The sequence below is a fragment of the Coturnix japonica genome, chromosome 3 (genome assembly GCF_054131305.1).
Source record: "Coturnix japonica strain WE chromosome 3, WE-NBRP24, whole genome shotgun sequence".
Lineage (NCBI taxonomy): Eukaryota > Metazoa > Chordata > Aves > Galliformes > Phasianidae > Coturnix > Coturnix japonica.
In genome coordinates this window covers 30,109,388-30,135,895 of record NC_140665.1, presented here as the reverse complement: position 1 = coordinate 30,135,895, position 26,508 = coordinate 30,109,388, and the positions used below count along the sequence as shown (strand labels likewise).

Genomic DNA, 26,508 nt, shown 5'->3' with positions numbered 1-26,508 from the left:
CGGAGGAGGGGACGCGCCCCGGCGGGGGCGGAGGGGCCGGCGGAGCGGCCGGAGGCAGAGCCCGTCCCGGCCATGGCCGCCGCGCCACCGCCCCCCGCGCCGCCGCCCCCCGCCGCGGGGCCGCCCCGCTGACAGCCCCCGCGGGAAGGGGCGGCCCCGTCGCCGCGCCGCCCGCCCCGGCACCGCCGCGCCCGCGCCGGGGAAGGAGCCGGCCGGGAACGGAGAGAGGGGGAGCCGCGCCGCCGCCGCGGGACCGGGCTCCTCCCCGGCCGCCCGCCCGTCCCGGAGCCTCTCTCCGGCGGCGGGCGGCGGGACGATGTCGGGCAGCACGGCCAGGAAGGTGCAGCCCTTCACCATCAGCACCAAGCTCTCCGTGCCCAAGTGCGCCGCCGAGTTCTCCGCCGACCCCTGCCCCGGCATCGCCCTCGCCTCCGCGCTGGACGGCCGCCGCGGGCTCCGTGCCGGCCTGGAGCAGCGCATCTCCCTGTACCTGGCCCAGGCGCGGGCCGGACCCCGCGAGCAGCCCCGCGGCACCGGCACCGGCACCGGCCCGGGAGGGGGCGGCGAGGAGGACAGGGTGAGCCGCGGCGCCCTGGCGCGCTCCATCAAGAGGATCACGCTGTCCAACTGGCACGGGGGGGACGCGGGGGCACCGCGGGACCGCGCCCGGGCCGGCGGCGAGAGGAACCACAACAACAACAACAGCGGAGCGGGGACGGCACACGTCAAGGTAAAGCGTGCCCCGAGTCCAGCCCCGCGGGCGCGGCGCCGGGTCCCGGAGCTGCGGCTTGTCCCGGGGCTGCCGTGCCGGCTGCCGGGCCCTGCCGCGGTTCTTAGGGCTCGGGGACGCGGGGCGGCTGGGCTCGGGGCTGTCGCCGGGGCTGCGGAAGGAGCGGGGCTCGGCCCTCGGGATGCGGCCGCGTGCGGGGAGCCGGGAACTCGCCCCCCCCCGCTTTGACCAGAGGGGAAACCGAGGCCGGGAGAAGGGAAGTGACTCACGGAGGCCGGGACGAGGCCGCTGCCCCCGCCGGGAGCGGGACGGAGCCTGTCGGCCGCCCTCCGCGCCCCGGCCCGGCGGCGCCGTGACCCCCGCGTGCGGGAACGGGGATCCCGCTGCGGTGCGACCGCGGCCGGACAGCGCCGGAGGAGCCGCGCAGCGCCCTGCCAGCCGCGCTCTGCATTGCCAATAAAGGCCAGGCGGAGCCGCGCCGCTCCCTCCGGCACGCGTACAGCTCCGGGCAGCGGCCGAGGTTCTCCCCGCGCTCATATAAGGCAGCGCCGTGTGCTCGGCTCGGTGTGCGGCTGAGAGCGGGGGTCGGCCCCGCGGGGATGCGGGGGGCACCTGCCTGGGCAAGGAGCGGCTGGAACCAGGTGCCGTGACCGCTGGGATGCTGATGGGAACCTGCCTGACCTTCCTCTAGGTCTTTCTCAGGAAGGATGTGGATGCTGAGGATGAGAAGCATGAGGCTGGCAGCCCCCGCTCCGCTGGTTTCTGCTCACCCATGGACAGAGGTTCCCCTTTTGGTATGGTACGTATCCGGAGCGTCGAGTGCATGGTTTGGGGCTGACAGGCAGAGCTGTGGGTTTGCTGCCGAGGAGTCTGCTCAGAAATGAGGCAGAGGGAACCTCGGGGACGTGCATGGGGCCAGTGGGCACAGTGGGGCTGGCTCTGGGTTTGTGGCCCCTAGAGGCAGTGGGTTATGGGTTGCTGCTGTGTCCAGAGGCTGAAGATATCAGAGCTGCAGGAGGGCCTGAGAATCTGTGCTGCTATTGAAAACAAAACACAAAAGAGAGAGGGAGAGAGAAAAAGAAAGTACTTCTGTAGTACTTGTGGTTAGGCAGAAAGGCTTTGAAATGCAGCTCCCATGTCATCAGCAGGGCAGCACATGCCACAGTGCTTAGGGAGCCTGCAGCCACTGCCCTGCCTTGAACCTCACTCCCATGAGGTGCCAGCGGGCAGGCGTGCTGTCACTGGATCCTTGGAGGGGACCGCTGCCCTGTGCTACCTGAGCAGCCAGCTGTGGGGCGGAGGGCCTCGCATCTCCTCCATGCATGGGGTGAGCTGGAGGCTGGAGTGGCCAGACCTGGCATGAAGTGAAATCAGCTCCAGCTTGGGGTGGCCTGGTGCTTCCCGTGGTGCTCAGCTGTGACAGGGCTGGGGGTAGCACCTTCCCTGGGAGCGGTGTGGCCCAGCCGCCATGCTGGGAATGAGCTCCGGGTGGCTGTGCTCCCCCCAGCTCCGTGCAGCTGGGCCCAGGGCCGTGCTTGGAGTGGGGCCAGCCCCTCGTGCTGGCTGACCTTCGCCATGGCCCCCGGCGGAGCTGGAGCCTTGACAGAGTGTTTCGTCAGCGCCGGGCCCCAGGGAGAGGCCGCGCTTCTCCCTTCTCCTGGAGCAGGGGTCTCCTTGGGTCGCTTTGTGCCCTTCCATCCTCCATGGGGTGACTCAGGAGCACCCCTGGGGTGCCACCATGCTGTGGGCACGTGCACTGTGTGTGCTGGAGGAGCAGTGAGTGTGGTGCCTGGGACCCAGGCCTGGGAATGGGCCGACAGGACTTCAAACATGTTGTTGAGGCGGTGAACAGAGGGCTGAGGCAGGCCCACGGAGCTGAGCCAGGCTTCCAAACCACGTGCATGTCCTGGAGGCGGTGTGCGGGGCCATGGGGCAGCACTCTGACCCCCCTTTGCTTTCCAGCTGGCGGGAGCCCCCCCAGCAGCACCCCACAGGGAGAGCCCCAGGAGCAAGGAGCTGGTGGCAGCAAGAAGCAGTGGGCAGATTGCTGTGGGACCCCCATTCGTGCCCGAGCCGAGCCCCCCACTGGCCCAATTCAACCGGGAGGTGCTGCAGGTGAGCCTGGCAGGGTGTGGGTTGGGGCCGGCTGCCCTCCATGCGGGCGGTGGGGAGGGAAGAGCTGCGCAGCAGCCTCGAGCGGAGCCATTGTTGCGGCGTGAGATCATGCTTGGCCGCCTCCGCCTGGCTGTCAGCCCCGGGAGAGGGGGTCAGCCCGCAGCGGGCCCTGCTTCCTCCCCACGTGTGCGGGCGCCTTCCCGCCTTCCTCCTCATCTGTTCCCTCCCCAGCAGCATGGGAATGGGCAGCAGGGAGGAAGTGGGGGCGAGGAGCTGCTCCCGTTGGGACGGAGCAGGCAGGGAAGGCGGCTCCTTGCCATCCTGCCCCGTTGTGCCAGGGTGGGTTGAGTCCATGTGCTCTGTTAGAGGCATCCACACACACACGGCTCTTCCTGTGCTGCAGGCAGAAGGCTGGGTGCGAGGCAAACTGCGGGACCTGAAGGATGGCTGTGACCTCCAGGACTGGGTACAGGCAGCTCAGACCCTGCAGAGAGAGATGAAGGACTTTGAGAACACGTTGATAAAGCTCAACCAGGTGAGCTCCCCACCAACCCCAAGCTCTCACAGTGGGGCACAGCACCGGCGGCCCCTGGTGCTGACTGTGGCCCTGCAGATGGGTGAGCAGCTGATGTGTGGGCCGAGTCCCGGCACTGATGCAGTACGGAGGCAGCTGCTGGCCCTGCAGGAACAGTGGCAGCTCCTGAAACAGACAGCTGCCAACCAGAGCCGGGCCCTGGGCGGGCTGCGCAGCCTGCAGGACTTCGGCAGAAAGGCAGAGCGGCTGGAGGCCTGGATACGGAGCAAGGTGCGGGCTGTGGGCAGCATGCCCTGGGGTGGGACACTGGCTGTGTCCCCACCTGCTCACAGCCTCCCCTGTCCCAGGAGGAGAAGCCCTCCCTGGCAGCCCTCCTGCAGGAGAGCCCGGACAAGATTCAGCTCACCCGCCGCATCCTCGACTTGAAGCAGGTGGGAGACTGATGGGGGTTGATTTTGGGAGAGCTCAGCCTCTCAACCCACTCCATCTCCCCCTTCCAGCCTGCAAATGAAGCCTCACACCTCTGTCTCTTCTTTCTGTCTCTACGTGTGCAGGAGGAGCAGCAGTTCCAGAGCCTGCATGAGGAGCTTAATAGCCTAGCCCAGAAGCTAGAGAAACAAGGCAAAAGTGAGAGCAGGAGCATCTCTACCCGGCGCAAGCACCTCAATAAGATGTGAGCAGAGACAGCATGGGCTGTGCAGGGCACAGTTGGAATTCCTGCTGGTGCAGCCAGCTCCGTGGTACAGGTCACCCTTCACCTCTGCCTTCCCATCTGTGCAGGTGGCTGCGGCTGCAGGGGACCTTGAAGGAGCACCACGAGGCTCTGCAGATGGCCCTGGATGTTGCTGCCTTCCTGCAGCAAGCGGATGCCCTGCTGGATGCAATCCATGCCAAGGTACTGGCACTCGAACCCCAGGACCACACAGCCCCGTGCAGAATGAAGTTGGGTGGGGTGCACCCCGTTCTCATGCCCTGTGTGAAGGCTGCCGTGCTGAGTTCAGGGATCTGGGGAACAGAGCTCAGTGTGGGATGAGAGTCCAGCACAGCAAGCACAGCTTTACTGGTCAACATATGTTTGACATGTCAGCAGGTCCTGTCCCTCTCTCACCACTGACTGTAGCTTCTTCTTGCAGTGGAGGAGTGTCTGCAGTGTGGGGAAGCAAGGGGAAGCTGAGATAGGCCGGGATCAGGATGTCAGGGACATAGCCAGCCAAGTGATGGTAAGTGCAGCATTCATCCTCCAAGCCTGGGTAGCATCCTGGCAGATGGGTTCACGTGTCTTTCCAGGTCAGCTCTGGCACCCATGGCATATTGCATGGGGAAGATGCCCTGGGGGACAGCGGGGAGACAAACAGCCACCACATCCCTCAGCAGTCCTGCCACTGCTCCCTGCCTGCTCCTTGTCCTCCAGATGCTGGATGTGACTGTGTCCCAGTTGCTCAGCCTGCAGCCCAGCCTGGCAGCTCGTGTCACTGCCAAGCACCGAGATGTGAAAGAGAACTGGGCCCAGCTCCAGCGGGCACTGAGGTAGCGCAGCTCCCACCTTGCTCTCTGAGCTTCAGTCCATCTTGTGCCCTCAATACTACGCTGCACTCTGCTCCTTTCCAGGAATGAGAAGGCTCTGGCACTGGCTCCAGCAAGTAGTTTCCCAGGGAGTGAAGCTGTGGCTGTGATCACTGAGCCTTGTGGACGTGTTAGTGTCCAGGAGTCAGAGGGGAAAAACACAGGAGACAGACAGAAGAGAGGTCCTGGTGTCACGGTGAGCATGGCAATTGAGCCCCGCTGCCCCAGCATCTCCAGGGCTCTGCAGCAGGGAGACAAACAAGCCTGTGGGAATTTGGTTGTTGGCCAAACCCTGTCACTCAGCCAGGGTTGGGATACAGAGAGCCATAGCAATGAGCCCCTCAATCATACAAAGCTAAGCACACTTTGGGCTGGGCAAAGGAGGTATGGGTCCTTTTGTGCCGTAGGTGCAGAAGGACATGGCGAGGAAGATGGTGGAGCACGTGCAAGGCGAAAGGAGCAGCCCCAGACCTGCAGCAGCAGGAGGGGACAGCAAGAGGTATGGGCTTGGGAGGTACCTGTCGACAGTGGAATGGGAACAGAGGGGCACCTCCTAGGACCCAGCTTGTCGCTTGCATCTAAAGTTCCTCCATAGGGGGCACAAATGTGCTTGGGTTGCGGGGGACCCCGTGGCAGTCCCAAACCCTTCATTCCCAGTGAAGCCTGAAGGAGGGGGTTTCCCATGCTTGACTGCCCTTTCCCTGCAGGAAGAAGAGAATCCCTGCAGAGGCAGAAGCAGAGCAGGGCACACGGCCAATGGCAGCCCAGGTGCAGGATGCCTGCCAGGTAGGGCAATGCTGGATCACAGCTCCAGCACTGGGGCTGAGCCCCATCTGGCACGGGGCAGCAGGGGGTCACTGGACAGGGCTGTCCTGACCGCTGTTTCCCCTCCAGGAGGGGCAGGAGGCAGTGGGCAGCCCGCAGGTAGAGGCCATGCTGCGGGAGCTGGGTGAGCTGTGGGAGGACCTGCAGAAGAAGCACCAGGAGAATGGTGCAGTGCTGCAGGAAATCGATAAGGTGAGCAGCATCGCCTGTATGTTGGGACCCATGGCAGGGCTCTCTGTACCCCTGGGTGTCTCAAAGCCAGTGGTGGGGCTGTTCCTACCTCCCTGCTGTCCCCACAGGCACTGAGGCTGGTGGGGGAGCTGGACCGTGCTGAACGATGGCTGCAAGCTGTGGCCGGGTCGCTCTCAGAGCCAGCCCCTATGCGAAGTCCCACAGAGCTGCGCCGGGACCTGGAGGGGACAGACCGGCTGGAGAGGCAGCTCATGCTGTGCAGCCTCAAGCTCCAGGCACTGCGAGAGGAGGCAGCGAGCGAGACATCTGTGGAACACGAGGGAGCAAGGAAGATGCAGAGGAAGGTGGAGATGGTGGAGGAGAAGTGAGTAGCAAGGGTGGGCTGTGTCCTCCCTGGTCTCAGGGTGGGTAAGGAGGCAGATGGAAGCTCTACCTGAGGAGCTGCAGAGGGTCCTGTCCCCCATGTCAGACACGTGTCCCTATAGGCTGGCACGAGTACAGTCAGCACTGCGGCGCCGAGCTGCTGACCTGCGAGACTCCTTGGTGCTGTCTGAGTTCCTGCAGAACCTGCAAGAGGAGGAGTCACGGAACCGGCAGGGACCTGCGGCGGTGAGCAGTGAGGATGGACCAGCCCAAGGGTTGGTCTGTGACAGGCAGGGAGACCCTAGGGGGCCCCTCTCCAGCCTGGCTGCTTAGAGGGTAACTCCCCACTTCACTCACACCCAGTGTCTCTTGGCTTCAGCCAGGGAGCAGGCATCATGGCTTGCAGAGGGCTTTTCCCCTGCTCTCGGCCCAGGCTGAAGACAGCGAGGTGAGCAGTCCTTTGGGAGAGCTGCAGGAGGCTGTGGAGATGCTGAACAGTGCGGTGAAGGAGCGTGAGCGGGTTGTGGAGGTGGCAGCGGAGACGGAAAGCCTGGAGCGCCTGGTAGGAGACGGGACGCGAGGGCTGAGGGGTGCCACCCACATTGTCCACCCACAGCTGGATGTACCACCTAGTTGGGATGGGGAGTGCACCTTGACTCGTTCCTGTGGGGCACAGATGGGATCAGTGTTGTAACAGGAGGGTATTCCCATCCCTCCTGTGCTGCTACAGCTGCACTGGGGCTCATCTCCCTCCTCCTGCCCACCCAGGTGGCAGAGGTGTCCCCACGCCTGGAGGCCCTTTGTTGCGAAGCCAAGGCCCTGGCTCATGACACTGCCCAAGCAGAGAAGAGTTTCACTACAGTGAAAAGTGAGAAGGACCTCCCGGGTCTGCAGGGCCTGCAGAGCCGGCAGCAGGACATGGAGGTGAGCCTGAGAGCACCGTGGCCAACTGAGTGCCTGGTGGAGAGGTGTCGGGGCTGGATGAGGCCATCCTGGGGAGGTGCTGGCCTCTGGGGGCCCAGGTGTCGTCAACCTTGGCACACTGCAGTGTCCAGGCTGGAATTTTCCAGCAGAGCCCAGCTCGGGCCAGGGAAGGGAGAGCACTTACGTCAGCTCCCATGTGCCAGCACCCGGCTGCCAGTGCCTCGCTCATCTTTCTGTCAGTGGGGAGGTGACTCAGGCAGGCATGCAGGGTAGCCGCAGCCCTTTGCTTTGCTCATCCTCTCGATGCAGCATCGCTCTCTCCATGCCCTAAGAGAGCCCCCACATCCCTGCTGATGTGCTCCTCTCCATCCCTGCATCACAAGGTGCAGGAGAGCCCATCCTGGCTGCAGAGAGTAGCACTGCCCCAGCCTTTTTGTGCAGTGGGAAATGGGATGGGTTGGGTGCATTCTAACCAGCACGTAAAGTGGATCTCGTGCTGAGGCTACGAGTTGGGAGTTCATTACTATGTCACGCTAAACATCCTAAATCACTTTTTCTCTCTGGTCTCCAGCGTGAGGTGTCAGAGGGCCTGCAGGGGAAGCTGGAGGAGCTGGAGAAGAAAGCTTCCCGCTTGCAAGAGCTCTGCCCTGCACATCTGTGCCCCATTGGCCGGGAGGCGCAGCGCACGCTGCAGCTGTGGGCAGAGCTGCAGGAGCTGCTGCAGGAGACCCGTGCCCACGTGCAGCAGGCTGGTCAGCTGCGGCACTTCTTCAGGGATTACTTGGCCATGATGTAAGTGGCAGTGAGCTGCTGGGGGTTACCTTTGTGGCAGTGGTGCTGACTGTCTGATGTTGCCAGAGTTGGGGATGCTGACATGTATGTAAGCAGTACTGGAACCAGAGTCAGGGGCCAAGACATCATTTATAAGATCTCATGTCACTCAGCTCAGCTGAGGAACAGCCACCGGCAGCTTTTGGGATACTTTATATGATTAGAAACCACATCCGCTAGGAGATGAGGACAGGTCAGGAATGGCTTCCCTAGGGCTGAGCTGGTCTGTACCTTAGCCTATTCTTCCTGTGCCCTCAGCTCCTGGACAGAGGACACGCGGGCTCAGATCTTCTCAGAGAGCCCAAGCAGCCATGGTCTCCTGGAGCCCCAGTGTGAGGAGCTGGAAAGGAAAATCGAGGGGAAGCTGAAGGAGTTTGAGAAGCTGGCAGCTGCAGGGCAGCAGCTGGTGGCTGAGGAGCACAACTTGAGTGCAATGGTAAGTGGTGGGCAGCCTCTCAGCATCCTGCTGGAGCAGACCCGGAGGAGAGAGCAGGCTGTGGGCACGGAGCCTGGTGAATGGTACAGGGTCCCTGCAAGCCACCCAGAGCCTCCTTTCCATCCTCACAGATCCAAGAGCGCCTGGAGGAGCTGCAGAGCATGCTGGGCTGGGTGCTGGTGCGCTGGCGAGCGCAGAGGCATCAGCGGGACACTGGGAACAAGCAGGAGGACAGGAAGGATCCAGAGAGCCCCTTGAGAGCATCCCCTGCTGGACAGGTGAGCACCCAGCTGCACTGAGAGCTCTGGGTGGAGCCGGTGGCACAGAAATAGATGATGAATGTGTCATGGCCTGGGACACCTGGTGCTTCAGGCAGGACAAGGGGAGGATTGTCTTGAAACAGAGCAACCTTTACTCTACCGTCTCTTTCCATTTAATCCCCAGGAGCAGTGTGCCCCGTGTGCTCAGGAGAGCATCCTCAGCCAAGACAGGATCACACTCTGCTCCCTCCCCACACCTGTGCCAGGTCCAGAGCCACAGGTGCTGGTGGGAGCAGCGGGCTCCCTTCCAGCATTGCCTGTCTCAGACATGCCACTGAGAGGGGAGGAGAGCTGGGGGGAACTTAGCAACTTGGGACCCCCTGAAGAGGCTCTGGCCTGGGATTCCTCTGAGACCTCTACGCTGCTGCTGCCACCACGGGGCCCCAGTGGGCTGGGAGGAACTGTCAACTTGATCCTAAGCATCAGCAAGAAGGGTGAGAAGAAGAAGGTGCAGATTGAGGAGGCTCCAAGGACGGTACGTGGGGCTGCACCATAAGTGCAGGACCATGGGGAGCTGTGCCGGGGGCTCATAGGGTGTCTCCCATGGCAGCACCTGGTTGGGTTGTCCCCAGGCCTAAGTCTGCTGCATTCTGAGTGATTCCCAAGGGCTGAGGACGAGCTTGTGCCACCCGCTTGTCTGCACTCCCTTGGCTAAAGCTCCTCACCTCGCACTTCCCTCACCTCTCTCTATCTTTCTCCTGCTGCTCAGCTCCCTGCCACTAAATCCTCGGGCTCTAAAACCCTTTGGAAGCGTTGCCAGGGGCTTTTAGGAAACACTTGGGGTAGTTTAAAGCGAAAGAGAAAGCTGCCTCACCAGCTGCTGGAAGAGGTAACAGCCCGGGAAGGCTGCATGTGGGGCAGTGGCTGCATGGTGTGAACCCACCCGCTCTAGGTCTATGCTGCCCTGCTGTGCCACAGCTCCTCCAGGCCGAGCTGCTGCCTACAATGTGCTGTGCCCAGCGCTGTGCAAGTGTTTTGGGAGCACAGCCCTCACCCGCCTGCTCCTTTGTGTCCACAGGCACCACAGGAGGAGAGCTATGGGGAGAAAGCCAGGAAGAGTTCCAGCACACCGCAGCCAGCAAAGCGACCACCTGCCGCATCCTGCCGCCCACCAGCACCCAGCACTGGTACATCACCATCTTCACACACCCTGCCCAAAGCTGGGGCTGGGTCCCTCTTCAACAGCCTGCAGCGGAGGGAGCGGGCGAGGGCTGAGCAGGCACGGCTGCTGACACTGCAGGGCATCATGGGCTCCAGCTCCCTGCAGCCCCCACCTGAGGAGCGACGTGGCCCCACCAACACATGGCCTCTCAAGTGTGGCCGCAGGAAGGCGGCGGGGGCAGCCCCCAGCCCCCCTCTCGGGGAGCTGCTGCTCTACGTGAAGAACCCCCTGGTACGGGACATAGATGCTGAGTGCGGGGCGGCCCCCAGGCACCCCCAGCCCCGTTGCATCTCCCCAGGGTCGAAACCCACGTGTCCCCAGCTTGCTCTGGGCTCCGTGCTGAGCCTGGAGCTGCCCAAGGACCTGGGGTGCCTCCGGGACGCATCAGCACGGGAGGAGAGGCAGGGCACGGGAGTGCAGCTCTGGCAGCCCAGCTGCAAGGCCAGGCAGCAGGAGGAGGGCACGGGGGGACAGAGTCAAGATCTGGGGAAGACTCCTAAGGGCGAGCAAGGAACGTGGTTTGAAGAGGTGAGCTTCAACCCCAGCTATGGCCGTCACAAGGCCTGGAGCCTGGAGGAGCACGGCAGCCCGCGGCAACCCAGCAGTGCTGGTGAGGGAATCCTGGACTCTAGGCCAAGCCGGCCAGCCCATGTCAGCAGCCGGGAGTGGGACATGTTGGCCACCCGCTCGTACCGGGATGGCAGCCCTGGCAGCGGGACCAGGCATCGCGAAGCTGCTCGGCTGGAACCAGGGCCATCCCCCACCGGTACCGCGGGCAGGGCAGGAGCAGTCCTCAGCGCTGCCTGTACTTCCCCTGCTGCCCCCACCCAGCTCTCTGTCTTTGAGTGGGCACTGGGCCCCCCGCAGCCCCCCAGCCCGGCGCTGGGATCCAAGGTGTGTCACCCTCCCCACGGGCAGTTTGAGGAGGAGGAGGAGGAGCTGCAGGCCATCTGGGATGGGGCGGGTGAGCGGCGGGCACCCAGCCACACAGCATGCAGCCCCCCCAGCTCCGACACCTCTGGCGGGCCCCTCATCCTCTCAGCAGCCAACAACGTGCTGGTGGCCAAGTTCACCCTGCCCAGTGCCGCCCAGCTCCTGCACAGCCCGCCTGCGGAGAAGAGCCATGGGGTCACCCCATGCTTGGAAGAGCCATCGTCCACAGCCCCCTTGGACAGCCCCAGCGTGTGGGATCGACACAGGCAGCGGGAAGATGAGAGAGAGGGCAGCAAGGTCAGTGCTGGGCTGGGAATCTGCCCTGGGCTGAGCCAGCACAGCTTCACCAGGTGCTGCTCTGATCTGCTTGCAGGCTGCCCCTGGGAGAGTGGAGTTCCAGATGATGGAGGGGACGCTGGAAAGGAAGCACGTGCTGCAGGCGGGCGGCAGAAAGGTATGGCTGCTTTAGGAGTGGGGTGCTGGGGCTTGAGGCTGTGGGGTGAGCAGCCACTCCACATCACAGCCATCCCCACCCGCATCCTACAGGCGAGCTGCCGTACCTGGGGCCTCTTCCATGCCGTGCTGATGAGGCAGACGCTGTGCTTCTACCAGGACCGCAGAGACAGCATCAAGGTACAGTGCTGTGGGCTGTGGAGAGGGGGGAACCTTTCCCCACTCAGGGAACTGAATGCTGCATGTCTCACCTCTGCTGCTGCCCTCCCTGTGGTGCAGAGCTCTGTGGTGGCCCTTCCCCTGAACCTCTCCGGAGCCATCTGCACACCAGACACCGAGTATATGAAGAAGACCAACTGCTTTAGGCTGCAGTGAGTACAGAGATGGCATCCATCTGCAAGGCGTGCTGGTCTTGCTGTTGACTTATTCTCCTCTCCCAGGCTGCGGGATGGCTCCGAGTATCTCCTGAGGGCCCCCTCCCAGCCCCTCATGGATGAATGGGTCTCCAAGCTGCAGCAGAACTCAGGTGAGTGGCCCCTGGGTGGGCATGAGGAGCAGGCACCCTGCCTACAGCCCTTGGAGCTGGCAGGATGGGGACAGCCAGAGTGCATCCCTGGCTGCTGATTAGTGCCTCTGTGCCCCAACGTGCTGTTTGCTGCTCACCAGGTTTCCCTGAAGTGGATTACTTTCAGGCAGCGACACAGTGCATCGAGAGCCCCAGGGCTGCTGGGGGGTGAGTAGCCAGGGGCCAGCCAACTCCTGGGGCGGCTCTGCGCTGTGCTTGATGGTGGGTGCTGCTCTCCGCTCACTGCATCTGGCAACCCACACCATGGCAGTAGTGTGCCATTAGGCACTTTGGGTCAGTGGGTACTAGCTGCTTCTTCCCCTTGGCCCTTCCATAGAAGCTTTGAGCTCCATCAAGCCTACCTGGTACATCTCTGCTCCTTTCCAGGTTCAACAAGGTGCCCAGCCCCGGGAGCCCCCACCTGCAGGGACACCACCAGGCCATGACTGCCAAGAGCCCGGAGATCGTGGTGCTGCCCCGCTCCAACACCCGTCTGCAACAGCCGCTGGGCACCCAAGATGGCCCATCCGATGGGACAGTGGCAGCAGGTGACTTCCTTACCTTGATGGTCTCCTACATCCAGGGCCCATAGAGTCTCCCCCACTTGTTGCCCACATACAGCCCTGCACGCAGCGCCCCCTGCCTCCTCTGCGCAGCTCTGAGGGCTGTGAAGGGAACAGCCCTGGAGGAAGCTGTAGTCTGCAGATCAGGCTGGAAGGCGGTGGGGAGTGGGTGAGGAGTCCCAGGGTCTCTTGCCAAGGAATGGGGATGAGAAGGAACAGTTCCCTGCCTGGGGATACCAGTGGGTTTCTCTGTGCTCTTTGGGGGTGGTACCAGGTTGTCCTGAGGTGCCTTGGCTTGTGTCACAGTGTTGTGTCGGTGTCTTGCATTTGAGTCAAGGCAACTCGCTCTTATAGAGCATGTTTCCACTTGAGTGTGCATCTCCCAGGTGTCTTGCTCCCCCAACGTGTCTTTTTTCTGCTTCAGAGGATGTCTGTGGGGCCGCCAGCCATGCAGCTGGGTCCAGGGAACAGCAGTGGTCACCCAGGATGTCCCCTGGGCTGTGGGACAACAGCTGCCCAGACGATGACTACGGGCTGGTGGCCAACAAGCGGAGATCCTACTCCTTCACATCAGGTATGGCAGTGCACACGTGTGGGGCAGCCCTGCCCAGCAGTCCCCATCCCACCCATAGGCATTGGTTGGAGTGGCAGAGGTGGTGGGGTGGGTCACCTGTCCCACCAGGAGGCATCTTCTGCACCTTGAACCAGGCCGAAGCTCTGGGGGTAGGTGCTGGCTTGGCTGTCACTGCCAGGAGATGGCACCAGTGCCCTTGTCCTGCAGTCACCTGCCCCAGCTGGTATCCCCATCCCCGCTCACTGCTCCCTCCCACAGCCACCTACCAGAAGATCGTGCCCGTGGCCGTGCCCCAGGAGCCGCCGGAGGCTGGAAGCAGCTACTCGGTCACGCTGTACATCAGTGAGCAAGCAGCAGCCATGCCCAGGGCACGCTGCCACTCCTTCGTGGCCCGGCCGGGGAGCCCACAGGACGTGCTAGCGGAGAAGATCCCTCGCCCCAAGAACAAATCTGTCTTCAAGAAGTTCTTTGGGAAGAAGGAGTGACCTGCAGCCTGTCCGTTCTCCTCCTCTCAGGTGCCCTCCTCGCACCATGTCTGCTCTCAGCACCAGCTCACACCGCTCGCCCCCTCCCTGGGGGGAAGCTGCACTGCACCCCGGCTTCCCTTAGTGGCACAGGGTGCTCCCCACACGCAGTACAGGAATGGGTGGGAGGGTTGTTTTTATTAAAAAACCGATAGACATTTGGTCTGGGAGCTTCTTCATGCAGCCTGCAGCGGGGCTCTGGGGCCTCGCCAAGGAGGGTGGCGGTGCCTGCTGGGGAATGTTAGAGGGATGTTCTTTACTAGGAGAGTGGTTAGGCCCTGGAACAGGCTGCCCAGGGAGGCTGTGGATGCCCCGTCCTTGGAGGTGTTCAAGACCAGGTTGGACGGGGCCCTGGGCAACCTGATCTTGTAAAGGTGTATGTTTGGTGGCCCTGCCAGGCAGGGGGGTTGGAACTACATGATCCTTGAGGTCCCTTCCAACCCGGGTCATTCTGTGATTGATTCTGTGAAGCGGCTGTCAGGGCTGGGCTCGGTGCCTGGCACCCCCCGAGGAACTGGGTCCCGTGGTGTGCCCCAGCTCGGCTCATCGCACGGACACCCGGGCTGCTCCCGCAGCTGCTGGGCAGGGCAGCTGCTGCCTGGGCCGTGCTGGCTCCAGCCTTCGGTTCCTGGCTGTGAGGAAGAGGAAGAAGCGGCTCGTGCAGATACTGCTGTGCGCCAGCGCTGGCCAAAAAGGGGAAGTTGCCGGGGCCGGGAGCCCGAGCGGGATCCGCGGCTCAGGCTCTCGTCCGCAGGCGCAGGACGGGGCTTAAAATAGCCGTGCTGGCTGCCGCCCAGCTCCGCACGGCGGGGGGAGCCGCTTCCCCACCGCAGCGCCCCGCTCCGTCCCCGCGGCTGGGGCCGGGCTCGGCGAGGGGCGGCCGTGGCCCGGCGGGGGCTTCGTGGGGCTGCGAGGAGGCGGGAGGCGCCGAGGCTTTGGCCCACGCTTGGCTCCGGCTCTTGGCTCGGGCACCTGTTTTCCTCCCGGCCCGTGCGCGCTGCGCTGCCTTAATGGGAAGAGAGGAGCGGCGCGGGGCCGAGGATGAACTGGGCACGATGCAGCGCGGTGCCGCAGCGCGCAGCCCGCCAGGTGCCGGCTCGGTCCGGAGCTGCTGGGGGTCCCGGCGGAGGAGCCCCCCTACCCCCCCGGTCCATGTGTCACAGCCGGCCCGCAGCGAGTGCCGCCATGTGCCGGGTCCGGTCCGGCCGTGGCACCTGCTGGCAGGGGGAGAGCCGGCCCCGCGGCACATGGCGCGCGGCACATGGCGGAGTGGGCGCCGTCCCCCCGCCCGCTCTCCCCTCTCCCCCGCCCCGGCGCCGGGCCCCGCTGACGAATGCCGCTCGTCGTTCCTATGGCAGAAGCCGCTTCCCCCCGCTAATCCGCGCCCGCTCGCAGCCACCCTCCACCTGCTGAGCCGCCGGGAGCCGCGCCGAGCTGCCCGCTGCCAGAGCGCACAGAGCGGCGGGGGGGCCGCGGCACGAGGATCATCCCTGAGCTCGGAGGTAACGCCGGGGCGGGGGGACGGGGGGGAGGGGCGCGGGCGGCGGCCCCGCAGCGTTCCCCGGGGAGTGGGGAGGGACCCGGCCGTGAGACCCCGCGTGGAGCCGCGCTGTGCCGCAAGGTCACGGTGCTCCCGGCCCGCGGCGAGCCCCGCCGCGCCGCTCTGCTCCGGGCCCGAGCCGGGCCGGGCGGGTCCGCGGCCCCGCTGCCGCAAGGACGCCGCAGCCGACCCGAGGGCCGGCCCGCAACGCGTGTCCTTGGCGCGGGGCAGCGCCGGGACCTGGCGATAACCGCGGGGTCGGCCGGTAACAGCGGGACGCAGCCCTGCAGCCCCGGAACGACCACGTAAGCTCGCGTGCCCCCGGGGCGGGGTGCCGTGGCACCGAGGCGTCGGGGTGCTGCGGCGTGAAGGGCTGCCCGACGGGTGCTGGGGCCCGGCGTGCTTCGAGCTGCGCTGGGGCAGTTCTGCGTGTCCGTGCGCTCCCGGGGAGCACCGTGGAGCCCTTCCCTTTGCCCCTTGTCCTCCCGACCGCTGACCCTTTCATTTGCGAGCTGACCGCTCAGCGCCCTCCCGCAGCCCTGGCACCTCTCCCGTTCTCCCCGAGCGCTGTCCCCGTGCCGAGTGCGATGTCCGGGGCAGCGGGCCGGCAGCTCGCGGTGTCCCGACCCCGTGCAGGGCGGAGTGCGAGGGCTCAGCGGGCAGCTGCCGTTCGGGGGAGCCGTGACTTTCCGCGGGGATCCCATCGCCCCCGGTGCCGCATCCCAGCGGCTCCGCAAACCAGCAGCGAAACGCGAGGTCCTGGAGATGCAGGGACTGGAAAAGGCGGCAGGCGGTGCCCTCGGCTCCTCCTCGGAAGGAGGATTTCATGGCAAACCGACAGTGCTGTTGCGGGGGCCGCTCTCGCCTTCTGTTCTGTCAGAAGGATCGCCCGGGTTTGGGACTCTAGTAGGAAGGGCAGCCTGTTTCCCTGGAGACCGCCCGCAAGTCCCGAGCAGCCGAGGACGGATGCGCCGAGTCGGCCCCCGCCGCTCCGCTCCCGGCCCCGAGCTGGAGCCTGCGGCCACCAGACGGCAGCACCGCGCCGCGTTCCTCTATGCGTTCTTATATGCGTTTGGGAGTGTAGACTTTCCCCCCTCCCTTGGCACTCAGCTTGCCCTGTGCCTGCCCATGGCTTACACTGCTTTTCATGTCCCATTGTAACACACTGCTGGTTGGCTCCGAGGCCTTCTTATGGCCTGGGAATGCAGGCGAGCTCTGCTGGCAGTGTGGGGAATAATGGATGGCCTGTGTGCTGGAGCTGTGGGAAAGGGCCCCTCTGGACACCTCCCCAGGAGATGTTTGGGAGCATTCAGCCACCGCTGATCTGCCTGGAGGGGAAAGCATGACAGGGCAGGCTTCCTTCTTCAAACAGGATCCACTCAGCCGTGCCAGGCGTTTACACAGCTGAATTCCTGCTCGGCAGCCAGCAGCCAGCAGCCTGGGTTCAGTCTGGGGCAGGCACTGCTACGAGAGCTCCCGAGAGCTGCTTCTCTGCAGGTGACTGCATGCCACAGTCCCTGTGGTGCCATCTCTGTGATCCCCATGGTGCTGCCCCCCAGAACCCCATGGTGGGTGAGCAGCTCTGCTCCTTCAGGGCATGTTGGCGCTGCCACCAAGGGTTGGATGTGATGCTGGGCACCACAGCAATGGGCCACCCACTGTGGGTTTGTATGGCCACGCTGCTGCCAAGAACACTTGGGATATGGCCGCATGGGACAGGGCGCTCTGCTGCCCCGGGGCTGTGGTTTCCCAATGCTTTGGAGCATCTCATGGGGGTTAACTTGTGTAACCAGGAGCTCACACTGTGTGTTGTTCCCTATTTCCCAAGGTCTCACCCCAGCCCATCACAGGTGGAAGATGCCTGCATTGGAAAAGAAAACAATGCCGTTCCTGCAGTGTGGTGACTGCTGGCCTGTCACTCAGTAACCAGCTGCCCTGTGGCTCTGTTTAATAGCTGCCATTAGGCAGTAAATGCTTGTCAGAGGGAGCAAAGGGGCAGCAGAGCTGTAGAGGGGAGCAGGGGTGTGGAAATGGAATGGAGATGGAGGAACTGCTGAGGGAAGGGCTGCATCCAGGAGGCGGCAGCAAGGGAGACCCTGGACAATGGCTTTGGCAGAGGGTTTGTGCCCTCAGCCTGCACTGATGGGGAGCATCGCCACATTTCTGCAGTGCTGCCCTGCCTTGTGGGCACCCTGGGCCTCCCCTCAGGCTGACAGATGAGGCTGGAGCCCCACAGGCGCCCAGGCCCCTTGCTGAGCCAGCAGACAATGGGGTTTGTTTGTGCTTGCTGGAGTGGAAAGGCCCCCACGGCCCCATTTCAGCAGCACTGCCTGCACATCCCACAGGTCCAGCGGTGGGAAGATGCAGTGGGACAGACAGCTCAGCCCCCTGCCAGTGCTGACAGCACAGCCAGAGTCCACAGTGTAGGACAGGACCGTGGCACACAGGTGAGCATCCCAGGCAGCCACAGGAGTGCCCTGTCCCTAAGGGACTGGTGAAGGCAGCCTGCACTGAGTTCAGCAGTGGGCTGGGGACCTCCAGGGCTGCTGTGGTCAGTTGTGGTGTAACTGATTTCCAGTCGCCTGTGGGGTTTTCCTCCTTGTGACCGATTAACACGCTCCTTCTCCCTTCGCCGCTCTGCTCTACTGCCCTGTCACACGTGTGCAGAACCGGATATAGCCGTTAATCTGCTTCCACCCTGCTCCTGCTCTGCCTGTTAATCCCGCTGCCTCTCTGCTCTCTGGGTACAGCCTCACGGCTGGCTGCGAGCTCATGCAGTGCTGCCAGCTGGTCTGACCCAGGATAGGAGCTGGTTCCTCCCATCCCCGCTGAGCAGAGGGCAGAGCAAACCAGCCATGTGTGCCCGGGGGGCCCGGAGGTGTCCCCGACATGCCTGCTGCATTTGATGGCCCTGCCTCCTGCTAACAGGCTGCAGGCAATACAGGTGGCTGGGGCTGCTCTCGCTTCTGCAACAAGCTCTGTGCCCACAGCTGCTGTGCCAGGCAGCCCAGAGCCAAAGCAGCCCGTCATCCAGTCCTCACCGGGAGGCTGTGGCACGGCCCTGTGTTGGGCACTGGATTTGGGATGGAAGCATGGATGTGGGATGGGTGCAGGATGGTGTGCAGCTCCCCACTCCCTGCTACCCACAGTCTGTGTCCTTGCACTACCTCAGCTTCTTGTCTGTGGCAAATGAAGGGGAAAGGAGATGGCATCCTGCAGGAGGAGGGGGTGGGTTAAGGAACGTATGGCTGCAGAGTGCCTGCACAGCTCTGGGGGAGCGCACAGCGTGGGTGCCAAGTGGAAAGGCTCCTTGGGACGTGGAGTGCATACAAATAGTAACCAGCTCCTCAGGTTCTAAAACACATTTTACCCAGGAGGCACAAAGAACACTTCTCCAGCTCATGTGATGCATTACCACAGCCTGGAAAAAACCTCACGTTTCGCTCTCGCCTTCAAAAGCAGCTGTTTGTTTGTTTGCCTCCCTGCTTGGATTTGGTCACTTCAGTGGAAGGAGGGAGTTGCTACAAGCCAAAAACAAAAAGGCAGCTTTGTGCAATGCTTGGCAGCAGGCACATCTCAAAGGGGAGCGCTTCTCCTGTTTATTCTCCCGTTGGAAACCAGTTGTGGGCACAGCATGCAAACTGGGCTCCAGGTGACGGTGTTGGTCTGTTTGTGGTACACAGCTGAGCTTTGGGAAGGAAAACTCCCCCAAACGAGCAGCACCGGTGTAATCCCATGTTCTCTAAGGGAGAAGCTCTGCTGCCTGCCTTCCCTCTGCTCCAACAGCAGCAGCGCTTTGGCAGCACGCTGCTCCATGGAGAAGGGAGTGCTGTGAGCCTGACCCCTCTCTGCATTGCTTTGTGCTCCCATGTGGTGCAGTTGAGGTGGTGCTGGTACTGGCTGCTGGGTGAGGCACCAGCTGTGCCTGGCCTGGGGCAGGAACGCTTTCCTCAGCTGTTGGCTTCTCCTGGGAGCTGAGTTATTGTGTGAGCTTGGCAACGCCAGAGTAGCTCGGGAGCAGCGCTCTGCACAGGCACCGCACCCAGCCAGGATGGAGCAAGGCAGCGCAGCCCTGCAGCTGGGTGTGCTTTGGTCCGAGCGGGTTTGTTCAGCACAGCCCTTCATGGAAGGAGGCATCTCCCTTGTTCTTCCCCAAGGCCACACGTTGGGGCACATCACTGCTGCGGATGGGTCTGCGCACCTGGAGGCTGCAGCCTCCCTCTGAGATGAGAAGCCGGGTGACAGCGCTGTGTCCTGGGACATCCCTGAGCCCAAGGCTGGCTGTTATGGGTGCTCTCCTGCAGCCCTGAGCCAAAGCCCTGGGAATGTGGTGAGGGGCAGAGCAGGGAACTAGGCAACATGTGATCCATCACGTTGGTGGTGGTAAGAGCTGTGCACGCTGCTGCTGGCGGCCTGGGGTGAGCTGCACCCACTGCTCCTCCTGCAGAGATGTAATGGAAAATCGGGTTAAGAGAAAATGTGATTCTATCTCCTCCTGACAGCATCCGAGAACTTTATCACCACCAGGTCCTGGAAGCCCTCAGCTGCAGGGCATTGATTCCCATAGCTTTTAGCTCAGATAGGAGTCTATAAATAACGCCTTATTGATGCTTAGATGTTCACTTGTTTTGCCAGCATGAGCCGGGCATGAAGGCCCCCCCAGATCCCACAGAGCCCCATAGGCAGCAGTGCAGCAGATCTCAGAGCTGGAGGGGTGACTCTGGGCATCCCAAAGCAGTGCCACTGCAGCTTCTGCTTCACTTTTTTCCCCTTCTATGCATTCTATGCAATTTTCCCCTTCTATGCATTTCTCTATGCATTTCTCTCACTCATGTTTTTCCCTTGACTTTGCTGGTGGGGGGCGCAGGGAGAGGAGGGTGGGACTGTGCCTGCAGCTGCCCCCGAGCAGCACCTTCTTGAGCGGGGCTGCTGAGGAAAGCCGGCCGGGAAAGGCAGCCGCGGGCAGGGACGTGTCATTGGCTGCGAGTCGCCGCAGGAGCTTTAATTGCAGATGGGAGCTTTTAAATTTAATTTGGTCTGATAGGGATCTCTCGGTGCACAGCAGCTCCTGCCCTGTTATCCCGCTCGGGGTGTGGTGTAGGAACAGAGCTGCGGCAGATGGCCGATGTGTGGCACCGGGCGGTGGGTGCGGGCACCTCCGGAGGGAGACTCCGCTGCCTGTTGTCTGCGAGGACTTCTGCTCACACGGGGGTGTTTTGCGGGGCTGGTTTGAAATGAAAGCGCGGAGTTTGGCTGCGGTTCAGAGGGGAGATGCGTCGTGCCGAGAGTTTGTGGGGAATCCGCAGGAACGCTCGGCGGCGGCTAATTTCCTATGTTAATTTCTAACCCGAGCCGACGGCTGCCTGCAGGGAACGTGCTGTTTGTGAATGCAGCAAACATTGGGAGCGAGCTCCCGAGCTGCGGTCCCTGCCCGAGGCTGCGCGGTGGGGCGGGAGATGGGAGCGCTGGGAGCGGCGGTGCTCCGAAACGCCGCACCTGAGACGTGTAACGTCGATAGGTGTTCGTACAAAGTACCCTCTGTGACGATGTACCTTGGCACTTAAGCAAAACGATAGGCTTCGAACGACGGCGAAGAAGGTCCGTACACCTATCGATTACTATGGGCTGCGGGCAAGTAGGGTAAAGCGGTCCGGAGCCGATGCCGGACGCCGCTTCGGACACGGGGCAGCCGCTCGGCGTCATCTCTCCGCCCGGCGGCGCAAAACCCGACGGCTCCGCCGCACCCCGCTCGCCGTGTCGGCCCCAGCCGGGGGGTGTCCCGCGGGCCTCCGGGGGCGGTGCGAAGGGGCAGGGCCGGCAGCGGGCGGGCCCACGGGGAGGGCCGGGCGGCGCGGAGGAGCGGCTCGGCCGAACGGCGGCACCGAGCGGAGCGCTGCAGCTGCAGGTGGGTGCCGGGGGACGGGCTGCACGACGGGGCTGACCGCGTCCCGTGTCCGCGCTCGGGGCCGACGGAGCTCCGGCGGAGCGGGCACCGCGTGGCGCTGACGGCGGCGCCCGGCCCGGCCCCCGCCCGGCGCGGAAGGCGGCAAAACGGGGAGGAGGAGACTGCTCCGAGCGGGCGGGGAGCTGCAGCGGGCCGGGGCGGCGGGGACTCGGCCCTGAGAGGCGGAGGGGGGGGAACGGGGAGAGCGGCCGCGAGGGATGCTCGGCACTTCGGCCCACCCGTAGGTTCGCGCCGTAGGTTCGCGCCGCGTTCCCTGCCGTAGTTCCGTGGTTCTCCGCGGAGCAAAGCGCGGTTCGCGCAGCGGGTGCTGTGGGTGCGCCCCGCGTTCCGCCGCCGGGCCGGGCCCCGGGTGCGCTGCGGAGCCGAGCCCGTCCGGCCGCACGGCTGTCGGGGGGAGCCCCGAGCTGCGGGAGCCGCGTCCGGGGCCACGTGCCGCTGGGCTCCACGTGCTAACATCCTTCCTCCTCCACCTCCCCCCCCACATACGCTGCTTCCCGGTCCGGCAGCCCCGAGCGGAGTTGCCCAGGTGCTGCCGGCGGAGATGCTCGATGCTCGATGCTCGCTGCTGGCTGAGTGCAGCGGGAGGAGCCAGCGAGTGCGTGTGCCTGAGCGAACCGGCTGTGTTCACCGCGGCTGGTCCAGGAGCACAGAGAGCCCCGTGTGCTCCTGCCCTGCTGTCCTGTCCTCCCACCTCCGCGGCTACTCCCCGGTCTCGGAGACGGGCTGCCGAGCTGCGGTGCTGTGGGAAGAGGCGGGGGCTGAGCCCGAAGGCTGTGGGATCTCACACAAACGAGCCTGTATCCTTCAGCGCCGCGCATTCCCAGGGCTGGGGGCAGCAGGAGGGGTTCGTGCAGCTGTTGGCCACAGCTGGATGCGCTTCCTCGCTGCTGTGAAGCAGGAAGCAGCTGGGGTGCCCCGCAGTTGCCTGTGGTGATTAGACACAATTGAGGGGACTTCTGTGGATGCCGCCACGGGAAATCCCACTCCTCTGCAGCGGAGCATCCCGGCCCGGCGGCAGAGTTTCCGCTCTCAGCTCCTGTAGGCTGCTGGCCTGCCTTGTGCTCCTTTGGATCTGCTTCAGTCTGCAGAGCTTACCCAGGCTGTGATGGCACGGGGTGCTTTTCTCTCCAGTTGTGCAGCTGTCTGAGAGCAGTCTGGTACAGCAGCAACACGCACATTGTATCTGCATTCTCCTGAGCACCGCTGCTGCCTCTTGCTCCCAGGTTGGCTTGCTCTCAGCTCACTGAGATAACGCTGGAGGGCTGTGATGGGCACCCAGAGCGAGGAGGGAGGGAGATGAGAACAAACCTTACTGCATCCTGGCCCAGCAAATGGACCTGGCTCGTGGGGTAGAAGGACACTTCCATCCTTCAGCCGTTGTTCCTCCCTGCACTGCATGATTAACCGCTGGCATCATTTCCCCATGGTGGCATCCCCGCTCTCATTATCTCAGGGTGAGATGTTGTTAATGGGCCTCCTCCTCTTTGAAGCTAAGCCACAGGTTTTGTTTCTGCCCTTCTGTGACCTTCCTGTGGGCTGGGAGGAAACCAGGGTGCTGAGCACAGGGCACCTGCTTACCCATGGCTGCAAACCTTACTGCCCTCTTCTGCTGGGTTCCTGGGCTGGGACAGGGCTCACAGTGGCCATGCAGTGAGAGGGCAACGGGAGGCTGGCAAGCACCCTCTGGTGCTTTGCTGGGGTGAATGGTCACCTCGGTTATTTCTAATCCAGCATAAAAGCCGAGGCCTTGGGAACTGTTAGGGGAACCGCTCTTACTGTCAGCAGAGCAGTGTTTGCTTGCTTTTGTTGCTAATTCAATCTGACCCCAAAGTGCAAACTCCACCGACCTCTGCACATCTTCCTGAGCGCTCCCAGCACCGAGCTGTGCCCACTGACATCTGTATCAGCCTGTTGCTGTCCCTGCTGCTGCTGTGCAGGGCAGGGAGCAGCCGCTAGCTCAATGCTGAGCAGGCAATCTCACTGCCCGCTGGGTCACGGCGAAGCAGCCAGCAGGAAGCCGGGCTGATTGCTGCAGTTTTGCCTTTCCATCAGTGCCGCCGCTGGGATTTGTTGTAGTTCATTTCCTTTAAGACTTGCCTGATGGGAAAGCGCCTTGCTGTGAAGTTTCCAGTGCTGGCATCAACAGCTGGAAATGCACTCAGCAAGCTGCCCCTGGAACCTCGAGGGGAGGCACGTGGCGAGGAGCGGGGCAGTGGGTGCAGGTAGGCTGAGGTGGAGCTGGTACACAGCGCTCAGTGTGGCAGGGCTGCAGTACCCTGCAAACAACTTCTGCTATTGCATGAATGCAGTGAGGGCTTTGGGGATGGGCAGCTTGGCCTGAGGGTTTCTGGGGGGGAACGGGTGATGATTGCAGCTAGGAACTCAGGGCTGTGGGAGTGCAGAGCTGCGCTGTGCCGAGGGCTGTGCAGTCTGAGACAGTTGGGCCCTGCAGGTGTTGTGCAGTGCTTGTAGATGTTGCGTTGGTTGGTTCCTTGCGCCATTCTTCCGAGAAGGGCAGCGTTACCCACAGCTGTGGGAGGCTGTGCTCCAGCTGCAGCTCAGCTGAGCTGTTAGGAAGCAACCCACCCTCCCATGCAGCTCCTTCCCACCTTCATACACACTCACAGGCCTTCCCAGCAGTGGGTCTCACAGCTGCCCTCACCCTCCCTCTCCTGCTCCCCACATTAGCACCAGGGAGGCTCAGAGGCGGGCACAGCCCTGTGAGCCAGCACCAGACATAACATTCTGTCTGCGGTAATGTATTTCTCTCTAAGCAATGTTCCTGCATGAGCAACATCAGGGCTGGCCACAGGCTGGGCATGGTGCCCCCGAGGATGCTCGTGGTGCAGCCAGGCTGCGGTGTACTGGGTGGTGGCTGCCTGCAGGGATGTGGTGGCAACCAGAGGGGCTGTGCCCTGCCCGTCCCTGTCTTGTGGCCGTGTTTATTCCTGCTGCTCGTGGGAGAGAGCCCGAGGTGCTGCTTTTCTGGGATTTGGGCAGAGGTGGGAGGGAGCTGCCTGCCATCCTGCCCTGCCCCACTGGCATGAAAGGCTTTCCTGTCCCACAACCGAGTGGGAGGTTAATTCTCTGACTTATTTCCTCCAGAGGATGTGTCCGCCTTGAGCCAGCGATGCTCTGGCTGCACATTGCCCTCGCTCTCATGAAGATGGCTGTGTCACCGCCGTGTCCCCGTCCATCACAAAATGGCCGCAGTGAGCAGCTGAGGATGGCTCAGGGTGTGCAAGGCCCTATGAAGTTGAGCCAATCCCTGGTAGCTGGCAGCAGCATTGCGTGGGCCGCAGCGGCTGCCCAAACCTGCTTTCCTGCCTGGCATCCCATTTCCAGCAGGGCTGCAGGCATCGGATGCTGAACGCAGCGGTCAGCCAGGGCACGTGTCCTGGAGCTGGCTCCAGGGCACCCAAAATAGTACGTGTATTTCTGTCCTGCAGCAAGGAAGGGAGCCTATCTCCTTCCCGTCCCAGCACTCTGCAGGCTGCCCAAGGCCAGGCCGCCTCCTGAGCCCTGCTTGTGGTCTTGCTGGTGGACGTAGCCCTCCAGCCCCAGGAGGAGCTGTGTGGAGGAGCTCACCTCACCCTCCTCATTCCCCAGCCCTGGGGCTCTCTCCTGACCCAGCCTGTCTGGGTTTAGTGCCTGGCCTTCGCCCTTATCTCCAGACCTGTCTGGCCACAGGTGTTTGCCTCACCCCCTGTTGCCACATGCTTCCTCCCCTGGCTCTCCCCTTTGCTCCAGGGATGCCCATGGAGCAGGTCCAAGCATGACCCACAGGGAGGTAGCTGTACAGTGGTGCACCCAGGGCAGCTCTGCCCTCCTTGGTGGCTGCCCTGGTGGTCATGGTCTGTGTCACTGCTGCACTGAGCACAGCAAGGAGGACCCACTCCTACCTGGGGGCTGCACCTTCTGCTCCCAGCTGATTTTTACATTAACGGTGTCCTGCCCTTCTCCCCAGGGGTCCCACTGGGTTTTCTTGATTGGGGAGCGGAAACCCAGCTTCCTCCCATTGTGCCTTTTCCTGCCATGACCCTGGGATGGCCCCTTTGCCCCAGTATTCCCTCTGAGCCCATGGGGTTGTTGGCTGCAGAAGAGACAGGAGATGATGTGGGACAATGTGCCCACTGCACCAGCTCTTCTTCCTAATGCTGTGGTTGTGTGGCAGGAGCTCTGTGGGGCCCTTGCCTCCATTTCCCCTTCCCTCCCCACCCATGCAACCTCTCTGAGAACTGAGGGCTGCCTGGGAACCCCAGAGATGGTTCTCCATAGCCTATGCTCTTTCTGTGCTGGTTTCCGCAGATACATTGAATGGAGCCCTGAGCAAATTCCTTTCTCCACCCTGGGGAGAAAAGGGCTTTATTCATCTCATTTTTCTGACCCAACCCTGGAAAACCACGACCTCTTCCCAAGCCTTCCACAAGGCACAGTGGAGCCGTGTTGGGGAGTGAGTGGCCTTCTCCACTGGGAGATGCTGGTGCCAGCCCTTGTCTCGCTAGTGTGCCCCAGGGAAGGCGTTGAGAAACCAGTGCTGCTTTATGCCTCTGCCTTCTCTGTGTCCCCCCCCTGAGCAGAGCTGCAGAAAGCCTTCAAGGCCTTGGCCCCATCCTGATGTGCGGGGGTGCTGTCTGGAAGGGACCTACCAGTTCCTGCATGCAGATGTTCTCCTGAGAGCGGCTTATCTCTGCCTCTCTGACATCGGCTCTATCTGGGAGCTCCCTCTCCCTGCGCAGAAATGACGTGGTGCCTTCCAACTCCTTCCCCCCCAGGCCCTCTATCTCCACTCCCATCTCCAAAGCGCTGCCCTTGGAGCCAACGCCTTCTCAGAGCTCTGCGGGGCTTTACCAGAGCCCTGGAACTAGCAGAATCCACGGGCAAGGCCCACCCTGCCTTCCTGGTAAGTGTCTTATTGTGGCATTAAAGCTCCCACCCTGGCCTATGGGGGGACAGTTGCTGACCCGGCTTTGGGGAGCTGCTCTTGCTGGAATGATAAGCAGCAGCACCCATCACTGTTGTGGGGTTGCTTGGCTGCTAGAGGGGTTCAGTGGCTGATGAGCAGGCATTGGGGTGTGCTAAAGGGTCAGGTGTGTGCTCTCCAGCAGGGCTGCGCCGCTGGGACCTCCTTCCTCCTGTTTGCCTCATGCCGCTCTCTGCATTCAGCCAGCTCTGTGGCGGGGCTGGAAATGCGCTTGGCATCCAGAGCAGGGAGGTGGGGACTCTGTGGTCATGGGGAGCTGCTGCCGGGAGGAGGAATTTATGGGCAGCAGTGAACATGCATGCTGTCACCGAGGTGCTGCTGATGCCAGGTGAGTGACCTGACGCCAGGCATGTCACAGGGGTGTAATTGCCACGCTGAGGACAGAGCGTGCTTTGCCTGTCAAATTAAACA

At 63.0% G+C, this 26,508-nt stretch overlaps 2 protein-coding genes across 8 annotated transcripts in view; both read left to right on the top strand.

Moving 5' to 3' along the window:
- The first annotated feature begins 173 nt into the window (after positions 1 to 173).
- On the top strand, positions 174 to 13,766 carry LOC107311341 (uncharacterized). Of its 2 annotated transcripts, XM_085543203.1 has the most exons (32): positions 174 to 730; positions 1,422 to 1,529; positions 2,693 to 2,845; positions 3,249 to 3,380; positions 3,459 to 3,650; positions 3,728 to 3,811; positions 3,935 to 4,053; positions 4,161 to 4,275; positions 4,514 to 4,600; positions 4,792 to 4,907; positions 4,989 to 5,139; positions 5,351 to 5,442; positions 5,651 to 5,729; positions 5,838 to 5,960; positions 6,068 to 6,324; positions 6,446 to 6,569; positions 6,703 to 6,885; positions 7,092 to 7,247; positions 7,819 to 8,039; positions 8,337 to 8,514; positions 8,646 to 8,792; positions 8,959 to 9,309; positions 9,544 to 9,663; positions 9,853 to 11,226; positions 11,303 to 11,383; positions 11,476 to 11,562; positions 11,662 to 11,753; positions 11,823 to 11,908; positions 12,049 to 12,115; positions 12,335 to 12,495; positions 12,935 to 13,084; positions 13,343 to 13,766. In XM_085543203.1, exons 1-32 carry the CDS (start codon positions 317 to 319, stop codon positions 13,567 to 13,569), a joined length of 6,027 nt encoding a protein of 2,008 aa, XP_085399329.1. In that variant the 5' UTR covers positions 174 to 316; the 3' UTR covers positions 13,570 to 13,766. The 2 variants fall into 2 exon arrangements, with proteins under 2 accessions (XP_085399329.1, XP_015713295.1); XM_015857809.3 differs by lacking the exon at positions 9,544 to 9,663.
- Positions 13,767 to 14,971: 1,205 nt separating this feature from the next.
- SLC29A1 (solute carrier family 29 member 1 (Augustine blood group)) overlaps positions 14,972 to 26,508 on the top strand; it is a 22,669-nt gene continuing 11,132 nt past the window's right edge. The window contains exons 1-2 of one of the 6 annotated variants that reach the window (XM_085543204.1): positions 20,994 to 21,053; positions 25,889 to 26,016. The gene's annotated coding sequence lies outside the window, so the exon portion shown is untranslated. Of the gene's footprint in view, positions 15,111 to 15,314; positions 15,454 to 20,583; positions 20,747 to 20,993; positions 21,054 to 25,888; positions 26,017 to 26,344; positions 26,426 to 26,508 lie in introns of those variants that run through there. The other 5 variants (XM_015857718.2, XM_015857719.3, XM_085543207.1 and 2 more) reach the window with 5 other exon arrangements.

What these genes read in the sequence shown, in the direction of transcription:
- LOC107311341 (XM_085543203.1), top strand. Translation starts at nt 317, where the DNA reads ATGTCGGGCAGCACGGCCAGGAAGGTGCAGCCCTTCACCATCAGCACC. An exon ending in GAGGTTCCCCTTTTGGTATG is followed by an intron (nt 1,530 to 2,692) that starts GTACGTATCCGG and finishes TTTGCTTTCCAG; the next exon opens with CTGGCGGGAGCCCCCCCAGC. An exon ending in TGGATGCAATCCATGCCAAG is followed by an intron (nt 4,276 to 4,513) that starts GTACTGGCACTC and finishes TTCTTCTTGCAG; the next exon opens with TGGAGGAGTGTCTGCAGTGT.